The 21,783-nt window shown below is 42.2% G+C and overlaps 1 protein-coding gene across 2 annotated transcripts in view; it reads left to right on the plus strand.

Moving 5' to 3' along the window:
* Positions 1–21,783, plus strand: part of Pcsk5 (proprotein convertase subtilisin/kexin type 5) — a 434,973-nt gene that overhangs the window by 316,413 nt on the left and 96,777 nt on the right. For both annotated transcript variants that reach the window (XM_059259884.1, XM_059259894.1), the window contains exon 21: positions 15,910–16,012. In XM_059259884.1, the coding sequence (XP_059115867.1) occupies positions 15,910–16,012 (103 nt within the window). The remainder of the gene's footprint in view (positions 1–15,909; positions 16,013–21,783) is intronic.

Genomic DNA, 21,783 nt, shown 5'->3' on the forward strand with positions numbered 1-21,783 from the left:
GGGCAAACTAGAATTTTCCAGAAAGGAAATAAGGCTCTCCTTCACTCGCTTCGTTCTGTTTTCCTTCCTCTTTGGTGATAATTCAGAAACTAGGCAGGCACGAGGTACAATCTTGAGAAAATTCAGCCTGATCCTTGGAGAAAGAAGCATGGGGACGGCTGAAGATGAACTCCAAGGTCCCACTGCCCAGTGAGATCCTGCTGTGTTGTGTTCTGGGAGCTACCCTGTCCTCACCATTCTGATTACAGACACTCCATTCACTCAGCCAGGAGTCATCAGCGCCCCCTCCTAGTTGGTTTCATAGGGTTTGCTTCCAGTTCACCCCATCTCCTTTTACCAGGGTGATCCTCTGTCATGTATACCTATGCAAGACTTTTATGTCCTCCTAAATCTTTAATGCCTTCCTTTGGCCTGACAGATATGCTTATGGCTGACATTTCATTATCTGTCTGCAGCCTCTATCAAAACTCCCTTTCATTTCCTCAACTTCAGGTTGTATCTTCTGCTTCATCTCCCCCAGAGTCATTTGCTCATCTCTGAATGCCTCACTCAGCCCAGCCTTTAGCCCTTGTCCTCCCTCCCCTCTCCCCAAATAGTTTCCATTTTCCTTCTTACCCACTTAAACACATCCATCTTTTCAGGCCTAAGTCAATCATACTGAAGTTCAACAAGCAAATAGCCTTGTTTAATTCCTCCCAAAGAACACAAAACAGTCCTGTTACAATCTCTGTCTCCTGCAGTGGGACCAAAACTAAGCAAGAAATTGCCTTTTGCTTGGGGGAGGGATACAATCAAGACCAGCTGCTCTGGGCTGCACTTTCATTTTGAATATGTGGTATCTTGTGTTTTGGTTATTGAGGTGAGCTGATTCTGTGTGTTCAGTGAAGAATAGACACACCCCAGAAAATGACCTACAAGCCATAGATCTGAGTCACATGACTGAGGTTATCTAAGATGGCAAGTTTACCCTGAAATAAGCCCTTAGCATTCCCTCTGGGTGTCACTGGATCTTTTTAAACCACTTAGGTCACATCACACTCCTTTGGGAGCAGATATGTGAGATTCCGTGTTAGGTGGTTCTGGGTTTTCAGGGTCCAGCCCACAGCTTTCATCTACACTGACTCAGCGTGATGGGCTGAGGTAGCCTGCTGTTCTCTGGAAACTTGGTTCCTTGATCCCTCCCTGAGGCAGAGCTGGTGAGTCAGGTCCTCCTCCTCGGCCCAAATCCCTCTGGCTGCTGTCTGACCTGCTTTGACTCCTCTTTGCTTTCAAGGCTGTTCTTGATAGTCATCTTAACCAGATTTTACATGGTGTGATTTGCCTGGGGCCTCGAACTCTCCTGGAGAGCTCAGTCCTTTGCTCTGTTCACAACCACTGGCCAAAATGTGCAGGGACAGGCTTGGGGAAAGCTGCCTGTGGGCTGGGAGAACTTGAATGTCTTTGGCTTATGCAACTGTCTGGTGTAATTTAGGTTGTAATTTTCTAAGGGCGAATTTGTAAAAGATCAACACTTACTATGGAATAAAAACAACCACTTCCTACAGTAGCACTAATGGAAGAAGTAGAAACTGGCTGAAGGAGGAGGAGAAGCAGGAGAAAGCTGCGGCTATGTTGTTCGGGGATTATAAATCCAGGCACTGGGTAAAAGATAAAGGAGACTTTGGTGCCAATCAAACACGGCCAATGCTGTTTAGTTATGAAAAATCAGTAAAGTACTTGATAAAATTATGAGTCCATTCTTCTCCATGGTCCCTGAAGAGTTGTGCTAAAGATTTTTCTAGGTATTTTGTTTATATTTACCCATGGTCTTCTAAGTCAACAAGAGCATAAGAAAAACTCCCTGTTTCTAGGCTGGGTAATGAACAGGAAAGTATAAAATTGAAACAATGGTCTTATTTTGAAGAGTTAAAGAAAGATGAATTCTTCAAAGCCACCAGACAATAGTGAAGTTAGCTGAAGTATGGTAGGGTGCTTGCCAGCACATGCAAGGCCCTGGGCTTGATCCCCAGCGAATCAAATAATAATAACAAAAGTGGGATGAGGGTGTTGGAACTTGAGTGCCTGTAGAGACCATTTTACTCCATTGTGGCTTATCTAAGAGCCCCCCCCATACTCACTGGGAAAGCAAAAACTAACACATATTTGAGCACTTACTAGAGTTCTGTGTCTTTCAAAGCATTTTTAAGACACTCTCATGTAACCCAGAGTAGCCTTGAACCCATCATTTAGTCAAAGGTGACTTTGAACTCCTGATCATCCCGTCTCTACCTCCCCAGAGCTTATTGGCTAGTACCAAAGCCAAAACATCGTGCCTGCTAGGCCAGCACTCTACCAACGGGGCTGCTAGCCCTTAAAGCATATTTCAAATGATGAGTAAGTTAATTATCCTGACATTTTTAGAAAGCAGCTGTGATTATTTGTATCTTACAGATAAATTGACTAGGGCTCAGAGAGATTCGGTAACATGGACAACCAAGGTCGCGTAGCTAGGCAGGGAAGGGGTAGGATCTACAACTAGGACTTCTCACTCTACATCTACTACATTTGAAAGCCTCTACATCTGGCTCCTAACTCTGAGAAGTCATTATTCTCTGAGAGGAAAGAGGACTGCTCAACTCACCAAAGCCCACAGTAAGAAGGCAAAGAAACTTAAAGAGAAGAAATGGGCATCCTCCCCATGATGGGGCCACACAGATTCTAGTGCCGGATTCTGACTCTTCCCTAACCCATCTGCTCCTGTGTACATCTCACACAGGCGTGGACCTGCACACTCCCCAGTACCTCACTTCCATGCTCACCTGCTTACAGGCTCCACCTCATCAAGAGAGAACAATACACAACTGGTCTTTATAGCTTCCAAATAAGAAAGTGGATGTCATCTTCCCACTTGAGATGATAGGCATGGTGGTACACCTTGATAATCCTAGCCTTTGGGAAGTCAGGAGTTCAAGGTCACTGTTGGCTTCTTAGAGTTCAAGGTTAGCTTGGGTAATATGAGACCTAAAAAGCAGAATACATGCATGGATACATACAGAAAGTGGCCCATGACTAATGACTACTCTATAGAGGGACCAAGCATCCTAGTTGATCTCCTCATCTAACAGAGCTGAGCCCATTTCTGAAAGACTTTGACCACACCCACAGCTCTGTAATTTTCCACAGCAAAATTGAAGACAAGCTGATTTCACTCTGATACACAGAGGCTGTCTCCAAGGGCAATTAACAAAATAAATAATAAATAAAATAAAGTGTGCAGGCTGCATCGTGCTTCGAGAGGTGACTGCCCTCAGTCCACAGGGTCTTTCACTTTCACTGCCTCATTGCCATCCACATATGTAGCCAATACATCATCCAATTCCTCTTGGGAAGGGCAGGAAAAGCCCAGTTTGGAATACAGTCTGCCAGGGTTTGAAGAGTGTCCAGAGAGTTAGCTTCTGAGGACTGAATGGCTAGTTTGGACAAACGAAGCTTCAAGTAAACAGTAGCCACATTGCTAACAGAAATGTGATGGCGAGACATAATTAAAGTACCTGGTCATCATAGCATCTGGCCATCTACTGAGCAAGGTGCTTGAGGTCTGTTTTCCCATTTAATACCCCACCACATGCTATAAGAGGTTATTATCCACAGTTCACAGAAGAGGGATGTCAGGCAAATATGTGTTTGATTAATTTCAGACAGCTGGAGAGAGGAGACTCCAAACTCAACCCTAGGTTGGGTAACTCCAGGTTTTTCTTATGTGTACAGCATGATGCTTCCTGTTCTGCTGACACACAGCACTGAACAATCTTCAGTTCTCTATTTACACTCTTAAGATTTTTTTGAAAAGCACAGTGTGGTCACTCCCGATGGAACATATGGCAACCTGACAAATGACATGTCCCCCCAGTCACTCTTTGGGGTTCCAGGCTCCTCACAAATCTGTCACTAGATAAGCCAGCAGATCTCTGAAGATCAGCACCCATGCCTGTGGTGATGTTGACAGTGACCCAGTTAAAGGCTAAGCTGTCAACTGCCAGAGCTGGGCTGGGCTGCAATGCTAACACTGGGCATGTCAGTCTGATTTTTCTAGGATTTCTCTTTCCTCCTAATTAGAGAGCTGCCTGAGACATTGGTGCACATGAAGACAGGACAGTGAGAGCTGTAGGGATGTTGGGGAGGAAAGGTAAAGCCAGCACTTACTTTGCATTGAGGAAGAGGAAGGAGGCAATTTGAAGATGTTCCTTCCCATGGCCCAGTGGAATGGAGCAGCTGTCCTAGCTTATGGTCACGTGATGACAGCAGGTTGGAAGGTTCTTTGAATTGCTGTGGAATGAAAGTGGACTATAACAGATTATCTGTGTTTCAGAACTTGAGCCATAGCAGGGAACACTTTGTTCTTAGTCCTCTCTGTAGGAAGGACTTGAGACTTTAACAATCTGTGCCCTGGCTCCCTCAATGAGATCAGAAGTGTTTGGCAAGCTCCATGGAGCTTCTAATAGTGTCACCTACCGTCATCACACTAAAGAGGAAGGACACATGTGCCCCTTGGGCCTGAAAGCAGGTGCTCCCCTAACATTACACATAGCAATATTCAGTAGGATGCCCTCCATTTTGCTGGAGTCTTCAATGAAACATACTCACCTCCTTGGCCTCAATTTTTGCTGGTCATTCACTTCCTTAGTGTTTCCTATGTCCTCTTTGGTCTGTGTCCTGCAGTTGTAGAGGCAATCCAGAAGGCCAAAAAAAAAAAATAGTTGATAGAATTATGGCCCCTTACTTTTGTTACTGTGTGTCAAAACCCAAACAACCCGTCAGTGCATATGCATCAGACACTACCCCATCCCCCTCTCTGAGACCATGCCTTTGCAAGCACAAATTGAACATGCTGTTGAAAGTAAAAATTCTCGGGAGTCAAGAGAACAAGTATAGCATTAGAACTTGTAAAGATTCTAGTATCCCTTACAGGAATGGAAAGACAGTCTCATTCAATAGAGCCATGAAATTTTGCATGCCTGTCTGAAACGGCTCCCACAGGCTCAAATGTTTGAACACTCAGCCTCTAGCTGGTGTGATGTTTCAGTAGGCTAAAGAACCTTTTGGAGGTGGGACCTAGCTGGGGGAAGAAGGTCACTGAGGTGGGTCCATTTTCCTCATTGCTTCCTTACTCTGCTTTCTGTTCTGAAGATATATGCGAAGCTGTTGTCTCATGCTCCCACCAGTACAGGATGGACTGTACTCTCTGAAACCCAAGCCATAGCAATTCTCCTCTTTAAAAAAAGAAAGAAACTGTGCACACAGTATTAATGACTATTGGGGTCTAGCTTCTAATAGTCTTTTCTCAGGATTCCAGAAGAGATGCAACCAGTGGTGAGAATTAATCTGAGGGATTCTCAAATAAATCTACTTACAGGAAACTCTTTAGTCCATTCACTTTATTCTTCAGAATCAGCTCTCGGTCCACACAGCTTCTTTTCTGCTCTCATGCCTAGCTCTTCTGTTGCCTGATTCTCTCTACATTTTTCTGCTGTTCCCTCTAAGTGCTTTCTTAATTCCTTCATCTAGTTCTGCCCCATCTTGGTTCTCATCCACCTAGTTCTTCCCCATCTTAGTTCTTCTTCATCCTTAGTTCCTCTCTTTATTCTTCTAAGCTCTCTCTCTTATTCTTCCCCATCTAGTTCTTTCCCATCTCCTTAGTTCTACCCATCTTATTCTTTCCTATCTAGTCTTCCATCTGTTTCTTCCTCCTCTAGTTCTTCTCTGTCTTCCATCTTGTTCTCCTAGTTCTCAATCTAGTCCCCCTCAAGTCTCTGAGGTTTACCATTATATACCCATGCAATAACAATGCTCTGGCTAAGGCAAGGTCACCAGGCTTGAATTCCTTCTGGGTCAAAGGGAGGGGCAATAAAGTCCCCACAAAGAGCAGTAATTGTCAGCTATCATTTACAACCCAAAAGGGAAGGGACTAATGGGGAATAGAATCAACTGAGGGCCAAATAGGGTTAATATCTAAGCAAAGAAGATTTTATATGCTCAAACTATATTCTTAGAAGTGGTTAGGTAAGGTGTTAAGTCTATCAGTGATGAGTGAAAATAAAACTGCCTTATTTTCCTTTGGCCCCTTATCTGCCCAAGCTATCTCAGCTGCCACCATTTTCTGGCAGGGTGGGGGGAGTGCACTCAGTTGCTAGGCAACCTGAGTCACAACTTGAGGTACCTGGTAAGCAAAAACCCTTTAGTTCTGAGTTAATTGATCAGAGCAGAGATAGCATTTGGAAGAAAGAAGGTTAAGCTTAATTAGCACATCTGACAGGTCTTCTCAAACAGATAGTCTGAATGCTTAAGTCTGTCTAGAAAGTCTGGGAGGTATCTTGTCCAGAGAAGGTCCTGGCCAGATGTTGCTAGTGATAATAATTACAAAAAGGCCTGAAATTGGGGATCTTGACTGTGTCTGTTGTTAGCACAGTTGGAGAAAGTTATACAAATACTTTAAGTGTACAGGAGAAATTGTGCCCAGTGAATGGTCAAACATACTGTTCTTAGGAATGGAAAAGCTACAATAGCACACGAGAAATTCATAACAGGAAATGGCTAATATTCAAAAGCCAATATCATCAAGATTCCTTAAACCTTGGCTTTATCCTCTGGAAAGGCTCTTGGCTTCTTCCAGGTATGGCTTTGTCATAGTCAGCTGAATTCTTACTTCATATTTTTTCATCCCACAGCAACACAGAAGATGGATGATAGACAGATAACCACCACATCATCCTCATCCACAGGACATGAGAGGTTCTACAAGTTCACTATGTTTAATTGTAGATAGCAATTACACTCGTGCCTTTTTCTCTACTTGGGTCTGGTTTTACTTCACTTCCTTCTCCCCACCACCTTCTTAATTGACAGAAGTTGTGCACATTAACAGGGTACAAGGTACAGGAGCTGGCAAGATGGTTCATTGGATAAAGGAACTTACTGCCAAACCTGACAACCTTTGTTCAATCCCTAGAACCTACATGGCAGGAGGAAAGAACTAATTGTCTCAAATTTTACACACACACACATACATAAATATAAAAAATACATAAAATATTTGCACCTCATTAAAAAACAGTATACAGCATGATGCTTTGAAATAGTATACATTGTGGAATGGCTAAGTTGAGCTGATTAACATATGTAGGACCTCCTATACTTGTTTTCTGGTGAGAAAAATTATGAAGTACTCTCTGGGGTTTTCAGATATCCAGTACATTGTTGTTAACTATAGTCCGCATGTCATACAGTAAAACTCACTGATTCGTTCCTCTAACTAATTGATCAGCCTTTCCCCCCATCTTCCCCTCCTCCAGCCCCTGGCAAACCACGTTCCACTTTCTGTCTCTGAGTTCCAGTTTTGTAGAGTGTACCTAAAGTGCTATGGGTGCAGTTTCCCTGTTTGTGCCTGTTCAACCCTAGCATCTTCACCCTAGGACTTACAGAACTCTCACCAACACAGAGCAACACTAAATTGGCTCAGTTAAGAAACCCAGAAACAGCCAGGTGGTGGTGGCGCACGCCTTTAATCCCAGCACTCAGGAGGCAGAGGCAGGCGGATCTTTGTGAGTTCGAGGCCAGCCTGGTCTACAGAACGAGGTCCAGGAAAGGCGCAAAGCTACACAGAGAAACCCTGTCTCAAAAAACAAAAAAAAAAAAAACAAAAAACAAAAAAAACAAAACAAAAACAAAAACAAAACAGAAACAAGAACGTGGCTGTATATGTCATAGATTCTTTTTTTTTTAACTGGCGATCAGAGAGATGGTATTCTGGTTGTAAGCTATTTATGTTATTTTCAGACAGCATTTAAGCAACATCCAAACTCCTGTCCATGCTGGGAATGTCGGTCAGTGTGCTACGGTGTTTGTCAGGCACTGGGAGCATCTGGGTATAATCTCGAGCACTCCAAAATATACACACACATATATATACATATATATATAGAGAGAGGGGGGGGGAGAATCCTTGTTTTAGGGATTCTGATAAATTAGCTTTACTAATTAAAAAAATGATACTTTGAATTTCCCTTAGGGGCTTAGTGCCTAGTAGGTGAAACAAACTGCTTAAAAGACTCGGTTGATTTGATTCATAAAATGACTTTTTAATACACGGGAGCCACTTTCTCTGAGAAAATACATTTGGAAAGCATATTCGACCATTAAAAAACCTCCAGTAGGTACACCATGCCTGTTCTGTTTCCATTCATTTTCAGTTACCTTCCTTTTGATACTGCTGTTACCTCACCAAGAGGCTTAAGTAAGGCATGTTCTCCTTTCTTTTTATAAACAGCAAAACTACTTGGAACACAGAAAGGGCAGTTGAATCCATCGCAAGGGCGGGCTGTAAAAAGAGCACTGCTAGGCTCTGAGTTCCTGGGGCACAGCCCAGCTGTCACTTGCCTACTTGAATTACCGTATGCAAAATGTTCCATCCCTCCGAGCCTCAGTTTCTCACTCACAAAAGAGGTTTCTGTCTGGACCAAATATTACATAGTACAACACTTGTAACGTGGAAGGCATCCATGAATAGAAGCTTGTATGCTTGCAGCATCCCCCTGTACTCAGGTGTGCTGGCCAACACTTCATGTGGGTACCTTCTCTGAGCATCTTACTGTGGTCAGGGCTCCAACAAGGGTGGAAAGTAGAAGGGTCACCTCTTCATTTTGCCCTTTGAAGAACATGCAAGCTGAAGGGAACGAAGTATTTGCATGTGTATTGGATCTAAAATTTATGATCCATCCAGTTTACAAGAGTGCCAACCCAAGGGTGCCAAACACATAGAGCCATGCCTAGCCTGAGAACAAGAGAGCCATAGGACCCTGAAGCACAAGCACCGTCAATCCAAGAATCCCGTGGAGAGGGAGGTGTACCATAGGGAGTGTTGAGAGAATGGGTTACAGGAGCAGTGTGCCGTCAGCCCCTGACGAGACACAGCCAGGCTAGGGAGGCGGCTGGGACTCTTCTGGCTGCCCATTTGTTCGTTCTGCCTATAGTGGATCCTGAGGATCACCTCCACCAGATGTCTCACTTCTGATGGGTTTGTCTGTGTATCCATTTCCTAACGCAGTCACCTCTCTCAAGCCTCTATTTGACAGATGTGCACCCTAAGATAACCAGAGCTTTTTAATTCATTCCCCAAAGCCTGAAGTAATTTTTGTTGCTGTTGTTAATATCAAGTATTGGTATGTTAAGGAACAAACTTATTGGGTAGATTTCATAATTGTGGTAAAATATATAGTTTGGCCATTTTCTGAGTTCAGTTGAACCGTTGCATGTACATTCATTCACATTGGTGTTTGGCCATCACCATCGTCCATCTCCAGAACATTTTCCTCTTTTCTAATTGAAACTCTGAACCCACGGAACTGTAACTCCCCATCACCCACCCCTATCATCCCTGGAAATCACCGTTCCACTTTGTCCTTATGCCTTTTACTACTCTGGGGGCCTCATGAAACATTTGTCCTTTGTGACTGGCCTGTTCCACTTGCTATAACAGCTGCAAAGTTCATCTCGGTTGTGGACCTTGTCCAAATCTCCTTCCCCTTTAAGGCTGAGTGACTGTGGAGACTTTAAACTAAAGGTGTTGCGGTCTCAGTTGAAGGTCTCAGATACTGAGCCCTGCTATAAAACATCAGCTTAACGAGGCTTTAAAAACTGACTTAGCTCATTAGCATAGAATTAGTTGAGAGTGTCGCCAAGCATTTATTGTAGCTGGCATAAAATAATAAATGCACAGCTCTTTTTCATGAAAATCGTCTTCACACAATGGCATTTTAAGTTGGAAGCTCTGTATTGGCTTCCTTACAAAGAGATAATTTATTTAATTAGCACTTGGGATTGTGGAATTGTTCAATAAAGTCACTTGATTCCTGGAACCTCGGTGATAAGGCACATAAGTAGGCCTTACATAGAAAGCTGCAAATAATCAACAGCCAGGCTGCTCAATGAAACAACCAGCAACACTGAACAGCTGGATTCCCTGGACCTATTCCTCTCCACTTACGAGCCACTTTGATAAAAAGTTGTTTGAAACTCACTTCATAGTCTATTACTTGAGTATTTATTCCTTTGGGGATATATATATATATATATATATATATATATATATATATATATATATAATAGACTTTGAATCAATAAAGACATAATGTTTCTATAGGATAAAGCTCTTGAGATGAGCATGATGCCAATGCCTAAAATCCCAAATATAGGAGATGGAAATAAGAGGATCAGGAGTTCAAGGTCACATTCTGCTACACAGCAAGCTTAAGACCAACCAGGATTACATGAGACTCTATCCCCCCAAAAAAGAGGAGAGTTGAAGTAAGGAAGGAGGGGGAAAGGAAAGAAAGAGAGACAGACAAACAGAGAAAGAGCTAGCTCACTGTCTAGCCATGTGTACCTAAAGTCTATGTCTTGGATTGTGTTTTATAACTGAGGATGATATAGTGCATGTTCACCTTTTCTGGATGACCTCATATGAGTTTCTTTAATATAAGTTTATTAATAACATTTGAAAATGTTACCAAGAATGGAGTGAGCGTACCAAATCACTTGCTTGTACACTGCTAAATTTATTTGTACATTCATTTTTAAGTCAGGTCTTCAAATTTCAAGGCATCATTCCTCCCCATGTGATCCCACTTCCTCAGTGACCTTTAAACCCCTGTAAAATCGGATGAGAAGGGAACAGGGAAACAGAAAACTTTCTAATCACAGGAGAAATATGGTCTGGACATAATACAAATAGTCAAAGATGCCAGAAAGAAGAGCTTGTAGGATAGGTGAACACAATCCTGGCTCCTGACATCTGCTAAAAGTGACTTCTTCGAAGAATTTTGTATATCACGCCTGTCATAAACATTCAACTTCATTGTGCAATGAAGACAGATGACAAGAATTTGCTGTTCCAACAAAGTAAAAAAAAAAAAAGAGAGTAACTTCCTTATGTCCTTGGAATCTGACTTCCTCAGTTCCAAATGAGCAGGGAAAAACTTGTGCCTGTGTGCAAGGACTGAGGGCAGTTGTTTATGTGACTCATTGGACGTCTACATAAATATGGAAATTGGGGCAGCTCCCTCTGTTGTAAAGCCAGGCCTTCCTCCGAAGTGAAGAGGCGAGTAGACTGGAGGCGGATGAACCATTTAGCTGTCCTTTGTTGACTTTCTTACATAAGCTTCAAGGTCACAGAATGTTCTCCATTTTGTTTCCAAGTAACAAGAGGAAAATAAACAGCCTTGAGGAGTCACTTATCAGGAAGGGAAGGGGCTTGCGAAGGTTTTAGATTAGGGGAGAATCTTCGTGGATGTTGTAAGATGGAGACACAAAGAGGAGCTAGAAGATGGAGGGATTGATCAGAAATATCCCAAGGGAGGAAGATGAAGAGCATTGAATGGAGAATTGACTCTGGGCAGGAGGAAAGACACACTTTCCTCAAAGACAGGTGGTGAGGGGGGGTTGGGAGCTCACAAAGGGTTTAGGCATTGAGAAAAACGAAGCTGAGGAAACTCAGATATCTTATCAAGTCAGAAGATGTCTCCTTCTGAGCACGTATGAGTAGAACATGGGTTTGGAGAAAGTTTGGCCCACCCCAAGTGGAGAACGCAAGGCAGTGAGGTTGTGCAAAAGCTTGTACTTGTTATCAGTTCTCAACCTGTGGGTCGAGACCCCCTTTGGGGATCAAATGACCCATTCATAGGGATAACCTAAGACCATGGGAAAACACAAATGTTTACATATGGTTCGTATTAGTAGCAAAATTATAGCTATGAAGTAGCAACAAAAATAATTTTATGGCTGGGGCTCATCACAACATGAGGGACTGTATTAAAGGGTCTCAGCATTAGGAAGGTTGAAAACCACTGCCTTAGATCATGTTTTCAAAATTCTGGGGCTAGACAATGCTCAATGGTCATTAGATCTAAGATGTTATTTTGTGAGTGCTGAATGGAGGCCATTATAGTTGAGCAGTTCAAGACAACCCACAGCCAAGGCACTGATGAAAATGAGGGAAAATCCACAATTTCCCACGTGGGTGTGATGGTAGTAACTCTCGTAACCCTGATACTCAGGAAGCTGAGGCAAGAGGCTCCCAGGGCAGCTTGGCCTTGTTATATATAACAAGATCCAGGATAGCCTGACATATGGTGAGACATTGTCTAAAAGTAAATAACAACAACAAAAATGCACAAAATAACACAGTTCAAAGGAACATCCTAATAACCCTTGCTTGATCTAATGATGTGTTATCTGTAGTTATGAAGACTTTGGGTGTACAGTGGTACAAAATTCTCACTGCCACCAAGCAGCTTTTGATCCAGCAGAGCGAGGTGTTATTAGGGAATAATCTTACCCTAGCATGGGATCTGTTTTCTTGAGTGTCCAATATGTGGCCTGAAGGCTGTATATGGCCCAGGATAGCTGTGAATTTGGTTCAACCTACTTTTAGATGACAACATTATTTCATACTGTCAAAAGGCAGGACACCTCTGTTATGTCACAGAGGTTAAATTGGATGAAGATGGGGAATCAGAAGAACCAACCACAGTGTCATTTTCTGTAGGGGCTAGCATGGCAGCAAAGCATCTGTCTACCTCTAGGTCTGCAAAGGTTCCCCATGTGCCTCTCTCTTCTAACTTAGACTTTGGATATTCTAAGGAAGTATAAGACCCCTGGGCAGCATTTGATTGACAACTATTCCCCTCAACATAATCATTCTTGGAGGATGACTCAGCCAGTAAAGTGCATGCCACACAAACATGAAAACATGAGTTCAATTCCCAGCACACACATAAAGAGCCAGATGCACCAAGTACGCTTTTAAATCCCAGTGCTGGGGAGGCAGTGGCAGGAATATGCATCAAGTTCACTAGGCAGCCAGTCTAGGTGATTCCAAAGTCCCAAATCAGAAAGAGACCTTGCCTCAAAATAAAAAAATTTAAGATGGTGAACAACTGAGAAAGACACCTGACATTGACTTCTGGCCTTCACATGCACACACATACACACACATGTGCACACACACCAGACTCTCAAAATTTTTGAAAATACAAAAGCAGGGCCTTTTAAACTCATGTATTTATAAGTCTCAACCAAATGCCTAGCATGTATGTAGATGTTTCAAATACATTCAAAAAGTAGGTGGATGGAGAAGCTGTGCTCTGAGTTCACACTTCTCTAGAATATAGTTTCTCTGGGTTTTTGAAGTCTCTGTGACCTTCTCTCACTCCTATTCTATTGAAGATATATCTTTTGAAAAATACACATGTGTTACCCATCTACAAGCACAAATTATTTGCATTGGTCCCTGTCGGTAAGCTCTGCTTCTTCATACTTAGTCTGCCCTGAGTCCTCTACTGTTCGTTATGTTGGTCCCCAGACTGACGCTACAGGCACCAAGTGGTTGAAACTGCTACAACATCAGTGAAAAGATAATCTAGCAAGGGCAATAAACAAAAGATGGAACAGGAGAGCCCAAGCCAATTAGAAGCAGGCTGCCAATATATGACGCTGTTTCAGGTGACAGAGACTCAGCACCGCTCCTATTTGGCAGAAACTATTTTTCTGCTTTGAGGTTGCTGGTTAATTAGCAAGCAACTAGTTTATTTGTGTTGGTTAGTGTTAACTGTCAAGTTAACCAGGTCTGCAGTCACCTAGGAGACAGCCCTCGGGGCACGCACACCTGAGAGAGATGATTTAGCCTGCGGGTGTGCCTGTGAAGGATTGTGTTAACTGGGATAAATGAACTGGGAAGCCCCACGCTGAAAGTGAGTGGCACCTGGGTCTCAGTCAGAGCCTGAATGAAGGAGAGAATGCAGTCTGAACACGAGCATTCATCGCTCACCGCGTCTCCATGGTGAACATTCAGCGGTCAGGTGCTTCAGGATCCTACTACTTCGATTTTTCTGCCATGATAGACTGTACCCTGAACTGTAAGCGGATTAATAAATCCTTTCTCTCTAAAGTTGCTTTTGTCAGGCATTTTATTACAGCACTAACAAAAGGACAAGAAACTAAGACACCATTCAACACCTTTATGTGACTTAGTAAAATGTGTCCCTGAGGAAGGGAAAGCAGACAACGCCAGAGAGCATGGCATGAGACACATGAGAGCTGTGTTTCAGTGGTCATTTGGCCATTTGCCAGGTGGATACCATGGATGCTCACCAACACACATATTTGCATTCTTTTCCCCTAATGTCATTTTTGTGAGTACAGGTCTTTCTTCCCAAGCAAAGAACCATGACTGCATCATACCTGTTAGAGTCCTGGTCACACTGTTGTCACAGGCTTTCTTTTGGGCCACCATCCAACTCCCAAATCATGACATGGAGATCTATTAGTTATGAATGCTTGGCCTTATCTTATGCTAGTCCCACTAGCTCTTATAACCTAAATTAACCTGTTTCTCTCCATCTACATTTTGCCTCAGGGTTGTTTTATCTTTCTTTCATTCTATATGTCCTACTCCATGTCTGTCTGGCTGACACCTGGCTAGCTGGCTGGCCCTGGGCATCTCCCTCTTTTTCTCCCTCAATCTCTCCTCTCTCCTTCTCTCCCAAGCCTAGATTTCTCCTCTTACTCATTCTCTCTGCCCACCAGCCCCGCCAACCCTCTACTGTCAAGCTATTGGCCATTCTGCTTTTTGTTAGACCAATCAGGTGCCTTAGGCAGGCAAAGCAACACATCTTTACATCGTTAAACAAATACAGCATAAACAAATGTAACACATCTTTACACAGCTAAAGTAATATTCCACAACACACTGTACTTTGGTAACAGAAGGTAAGCTGATCAGAGTTGTTTGTCTCACTCCAAACATACCTGTTTCCCTTTCCCTTAGCCAACTTAACAGACTTTACGTGAAAGACATCTCTATATGAAAGGCATTTTGTGCTTTAGAAGAGCAAACTCTAGCAAGCTCTTCATTTCTTTCAGTGTGGTTTAGTTCTAGAGGGTGAATGAGTTCTGTGTGGAAGGCTTACCTTCCCTAACTGTAGTTCAGAAAAGCTGTGAGGAAGGCAGAGGATGGCTTACCCCATCTTCAGCCATGTGTTTCCATGGCTTTGCTGAATGTAACTACAGTGAAGCCAGCAGTAATCTCATTAGATCACTGAGGTGGGTTGACTAAACCATGAGTGTATCATGGCACCTCACCACTCTTGGTGGGCCTCAGATTGACAAGCTACAGATGGTTAAACAGCTGTCACATTTGGGAGTGGTCTGAGGCCAAGTGAAGGGGTGGTTCTGCCAGAATCTGAACAACATTTTATTCTGAGGATTATCTGTTTTCAAACAATGAAAACAAAATGTGGCTTTTGGGATCTGACTGAAGAAACCTCTCCGATTATTGTGACTTTGTTGTGGTAGTGATTTGGTTTTTTTACAATGACAAGGGAGAAGGAATGCGGTATAGGAGGAGGGTTGAATTTATTAAGTGCCATCCTGTCTTTGATGCCTTCAGTGAGGTTGACCTCTCTCTACCCTTCTGCTGTGGTGGTGATTTCCAACATTCAAGAGAAATTTGTGACGCTACACTGAGTTCTGTGGCAAGATCAGACATGTACTCCTGTGGGAAAGATAAACCTGCCAGCTGAATGAGAACACCCTCTGTCTCTTCACTGGTGACCTTCCAGGATAATGTCTAGTTCCCATCTGCCAAATTCCAGCCAGAACTCTACTCCCATTCTTGCCCCACAACTACAATTCTTCCCTGTATAACATGATTAGACGAGATGTGGGTGTGGCCTGGCCACTGCTTGACTTGAACTGTGACCACCCTTGTGTTATTTCCATGACTCAAGTAGCCATCAAGCACTCTGGCTGCTCCCTGACTGCCAGCCCAGGCAGGCTTGCCATGTGGAGTGCAGTAAGCAGCTAGATTTTGTTCCACAGGAGAATACACTGATGAGCAAGGCCACTGCCGTCCCTGTGAAGCCTCATGTGCCAAGTGTTGGGGACCGACTCAAGAAGACTGTACCAGCTGCCCCATAACAAGGTGAGTAACCTCTTAGTACTTCCTGGGGGAGGGGTGTAGAGAAGAAGTGTTAACCACTTTAGTAGCACCTAATGGGCCTGCTGGACACAGGACCCAAACTCCTTCCCTATGGTCTGGCCGCAACCCCTGCTCTGTAGCATCCTCTCCCACATGGTCCAATACCCTTGGCAAAGACCAGTTTCCTAAATGCTGGAAGAGCTATCTTGCTAATGAAAATAGTACCTTTGATGTTACTTTTGACCAGTGAAATCCCGTATCCTACACACTCATCCCTCCCACAGCATTTCCATCTTCTGATTTAAAAAAATACTCATTTCTATAATCAATTCAAGGGCAAACTACTGTATAAAGGAAAGGTCTACTGACCACTTCCCAGTAGAATTAGCCTTCCCTCTTTAAAAAACTTACATCTATTCGTTTATTGTTTATGTGTGGTCTATATCCACATGTACGTGTGTGCTACAGCGCTTGTGTGAATATCATAGAACAAGTTATGGAAGTCAGTTCTCTTCCTCTAACATGTGGGCCCTTGAGATCCAACTCAGGTCATTATAGCCTAATTCTTTATGACCTTCTGCTCTATAGACACATCTGTCAGAGCATATGCAGCCTTCAGAGACGTCTGTTTACAAAATGCGTGTCTTCATTAGACTGTGAGTTTCTGGAGATCTCACATTTGCATCTCCTTCCCTGGCACCATGCAGGAAAAACTGGAGGCATGCATACACGTCAAATGGAAAGGGCAAATGATGGAATGAGCAACACTGCTAATCTAACGGACATCTCCAGTTGAGAGACTTGAAAGCCTGATAGATATTTCATCAATGCTCCTCTGATTCTAGCACTTAATACTTGGGAGCTGCTGGGTGTTTGAATGAATGGCCTCATCCCTTCTCAGCTAAATGTGTAAGAAGCGGAGTCTCTCTCTAGACAAGTTAGTTGGGGATGCTGTCATAATAGGGGTGCTTTGCAAGCCTACTGAGATGCTCCCTCTGCACAAGGGTCATTCTGTCCTCATTCTTCCTCAGGACTGTGACATCCCTGTGAGAAGGAGCTGTGCTGTATTTGTTTCTTTATTCTTCACAGTGATCAGCATACAGTTACAGTTCTATAACCATTTGCTTGTTGAACTGTGTGTCCTCAAAGCCATGGGTTTGACTGTCAGAAAAACTCCCTCAGAAGGAGGAAGCAAATAATGAAGGACAAAGAGCGAAAGGAAGGATGGAGGGAGAGAAGGAAGGATGAAGGGAGGCTGAGAGTGGGAGAAAAAATAGAAACCTCAAGGATTCCCAATGCTAACCACGAGAATGTTTTCTTTTTTTCAAATTGAGAAAATATAATATGTTCCACTGATACTGATTTTTATAATACATTGCCATATTCAAGTCTCATCAATTATCCCAATAATATCATTCACAATATTTTTCCAGAATCTAGTTCTCATATTTTTTTTAAATTTTTAACATTTCCTTTATCTTGTTTGTTTGTTTGTTTGGCGTTTCCCAACTGTAATAATTTTAAATATTGAATAGACCTGTTGTTTTCAAGTTTTAATACATTTTTAATTTCTCTTTTTAAATTATATTTTTCTTTTTTAAAAAAATTAATTCTTTGAGAATTTCATACAATATGGTATAATCATATTGACTCCCTCCCACAACTGCTCCCAGATCCACCCCCCAACTTTGTGACATCTTTTTTTTCCTACCCATTAATCCAATTTGTACTGCCCATGTATCTCGGATGTGCGGCCAACATACCAGGGGCAGCATTCTTTTTTGTTGTTGTTTTTCAAGACAGGGTTTCTCTGTGTAGTTTTGGTGCCTGTCTTAGATCTTGCTCTGTAGACCAAGCTGGCCTTAAAATCACAGAGCTCCGCCTGGCTCTGCCTCTGGGATTAAAGGTGTGCACCACCACCGCCTGGCTCAGGGGCAGCATTCTTAAAGACAACTTCCTTCCTCTCACAGCAGCTGTCGGTTCCCAATACCTCCTCAACTAGAGGTGAGACATCACATTGACCTCCACGCTGAGATTTTTGTCTTACTAAAGTGTGTGCTGCAGCTTTGTGCATGCTGTCACAATCACTTTCAGTTTACATGTGCCCTGCTGTATGTGGAGGACACCGTTGCTTTGTGTTTATCTACCACCTCTGGCTCTTTAGAGTCTTTATGCTCCTCTTATGCAACGATCCCTTAACCTTAGAAAGAAGGCTTATGCTATAGATGCCCCACATGGGGCTGAGCATTCTGCAGTCTCTTATTCCCTAGTTGTGGTTGGCTAGTCTTGGTTTTCTGTGTTATTCACCATCTACTGCATGTAGATGCTTCTCTGATGAGGCTTAAGAGATGAATTAGTCTATGGGTATAATGAGAAGTCATTAGGAATTGGCTTAATGCAGTGTCCTTTTAGCAGAATATTAGTGTTAAGTTCATTCCTAGTGCTAATGACCTGTATAGCAAGATTTTTGGCCTGATAATAGTGCCAGGGATGAGTTTCACGTTGTTGGGCTGGATCTAAATCCAATCAGAAAGTGGTTGGTTACTTCCATGATATTCATGCCACTGTTGCACTTGTCAGACCAGATATTACTGTAGCTTGCAGGATGACATCTGGGTAAGAGTGATAATTACTCTTCTCCTTTGGTAATGTACATAGCACCTCCCAGCACTATGAACACTAGTCAGTAAAGGTGAAGTATTCAATTGAGTACAGATAAACTTCTACATGTTTTATGTTTAAGAATGTAGTTTCTTCAGCAATAGGGTTTTAATATTGAATTCTTCAGTGTAACCAATAGCATTGACAATAGCCTCTACTATTTGGAGTCTAGGAGACCTCACTGGCCAACAACCCCAAAAGGGTTAATCTATTCCTATCACTGAGTCCTTTAGTTGTTAGCCTGTAGTATCTAGTAAGTGTATTGTAATCCTGTTAGAGGGTAACTCCATTTTAACTCTATTCCTATATGTGTATAACTATTTACCTATAACTATACCTACACCTATACCTATGCCTACCTATAATTACACCTATTCCACTATAGTAGGAAGCTTATACAGTAATGTGTGACTTTTTCAAAAGGTCTAGTGTTATGTATTGTCACTCCCATATTCCCTCATCTACCCTGTCCTCCCATTCCCCACTCAAATTTCATCTCTTCTGTTCTATTAACCCTCTTTGAACCTATATATCATTTATTTCTATCTCCCTTGAACCTCCCCACCATGGTCCCTTACTAATTTCTAAACCTTTTTTGGATAATCCAAATGAAGCAAACATATCTGAAAAGCCAAAGCTAACATCCACAAATGAGAGAAAACATATGATGTTTGTCTTTCTGAGTCTGGGTTACTTCATTCAGAATCATTATTTCCAGTTCCATCCACAGCACAATTTTATTTTGCCTCAGTCATAATGGCTAAAACCAAAAGAATAAATGATGACAAATGCTGGCAAGAATGTGAGGAAAGAATACTTTTTCACTGCTGGTGAGACTGGAGCAGTCACTACGAAAATCAGTGTGGATGTTCTTCAAAAAGTTAGAACTAGATCTATCACATGATCCAGCTATACAGCTCTTGGACATAGATCCAAAGGATTCTATCTTATTACAGAGATGTCTCCTCATCCATGTTCATTATTGCCAGGAAATCAGCCTAGAGGTCCATCAACTGTTGGATGGATAATGAAATATGGCACATTCATACAATGGAATATTATTCAGCCATTAATAAAATGAAATTGTATTTCTAAATTGTTTTATATTCCTTGAAAATTTCATACATATATATAATGAACTTTGGTCCATTTAACTCCCTATTGCCCTTTTTCTTTTCCCTTCTTTCTCCCACTGAAACCCTTCTTCTCCACAGTCTTCTTAATTTCCTCTCTCTCTCTCTCTCTCTCTCTCTCTCTCTCTCTCTCTCTCTCCCCTTTCTTTGTGTATGTGTGAGAGAGAGAAAGAGAGAGAGAGAGAGAGAGAGAGAGAGAGAGAGAGAGAGAGAGAGAGGAAGAGAAAGAGAGAGAGAAACCCATTAAGTTTAAATAGGGTTGCCATCATGAGCATGGGTAGGAGGTCATTTATTGTATCATGGGCAATTTATCAGTGGCCATACCACTTAAGAAAATAATAACTCTTCCTCCAGTCACCATTAATTGTCCCATGGGTAGGAGAAGGGCTTCATGAGCCCTTTCTTCTTCCATATTGAAATGCTGACAAACCCAATCTTGTTCAGGTTTCCTGCAGATAATCACAGCTGCAGAAAATTCATGAGTGCATTGAACATGCCATTTCCAGAAGATAATGATTCACAGCCATCTTCCCCAATTTCTTTCTGCCCCTTCTTCCATCATGTTCCCTGAGTCTTCGGAAGGGAGTTATTCAGATGTCCCATTCAGGGACAAATCATTTATTCTCTGTACTTTGACCAGATGTCTCTGTATTAAGTATTATCTGAAAGAAGCTCCTCTAAAGAGTGGAGACTGAAATAATCTACAGGTGTGAAGATAAGTATTTAGAAGGCAGCTTGATACCATGTTCATTTAGCAAAACAATAATAGTAGGTTCCCCAAATGCCCTATAACTTCACTAGTTTTGGGTTCTTAGCCAAGCTTACAGTACCAAGTATGGGTTCCCTTTTGTGAAGCAGGCCTTAAAACTAATCAAAAAGCAGCTGATTACCTTTATAACATTCATACCACTATGCACCAACAGGCATATTTTGCCAGGCTAGTCATTATTATAGCTGTCAGGCTTCACAGTTGGGTGGAGTGTTGATGACCTTTTCCATGAGTTGCCACAAGACTATTTCCTAAGTGTTTCTAAGAGCTAAACCTCTAAATAGTAAATTTGCTTTAAAGAAACTTCAAAGCATACTTTAAGATAAAGACATTACCAAAGCAAAGTTCTGTTTCTCCTTTTAACCCCCATTTGTATTACTATGAATAATTAAATTGCCTTGCATGTTTGAACATCTTTGAACACTTGTCTAATGAAGCAATTACAATCATCCAGTGTACACTGGAGAAACCATGATTGTTCTTAGCACAGTAGAAATGAAAAGTAAGAGAAAAATTCTACCACAGTAAATGGCTACTATTTAAAAAAAATCTAGGTACAGGGCCAAGCATGGCAGAGAAGGCAAAGCAGAAGGATTTGGGGTCTGAAGTCTACACTGGTGCATGGTAAGACCCTGTCCCAGAAAATGAAACAAAAAGAAATCTAAGCCCACCAGAATAAAATGATAGGTAACACAACTGGGACATTTTGGTGGCTTTGTTTGTGAAGTATACTGAGTTTTAGCTTTTGAATAAAGAAAATCACGTGCATGAATCTTGAACCAGGGTATCCTCCTAAGAAAATATTGTTCCCAGGAACAATTTCTTCTCATTCCTCTAAGCATTCATTCCTCCCCCACATCTTCTTTGATGTTAGCTATATACACACATGTCCAAGAAAGGGTAATGTAGCATGGCAATGAACCACTTGACTTCTTATTTTTCTGCTATTTTCCCCGAAGGGAGCTGAAAAGACAAAAAGGAAGAAATTATCTGGAAAGAAGGTGATGTTGACTTATTTGTTCTTGAGAAAATGGCAAAGTATTTTCCCTAAGTGTTTTCCAAAGTGTTGCCTGGATCAGTGTCTTGGCTCATTTGGAGCTGCAATAACACAATACTTGAGACTGGATAAATTATAAACAATATGACTGTGGCTGAATGTTGTTGGGGACTGCGAGATCTATGTACATGGCAGTGGCCTCTGGTGAAGGCCT

The sequence above is a fragment of the Peromyscus eremicus genome, chromosome 1, assembly GCF_949786415.1.
Source record: "Peromyscus eremicus chromosome 1, PerEre_H2_v1, whole genome shotgun sequence".
Taxonomy (NCBI): domain Eukaryota; kingdom Metazoa; phylum Chordata; class Mammalia; order Rodentia; family Cricetidae; genus Peromyscus; species Peromyscus eremicus.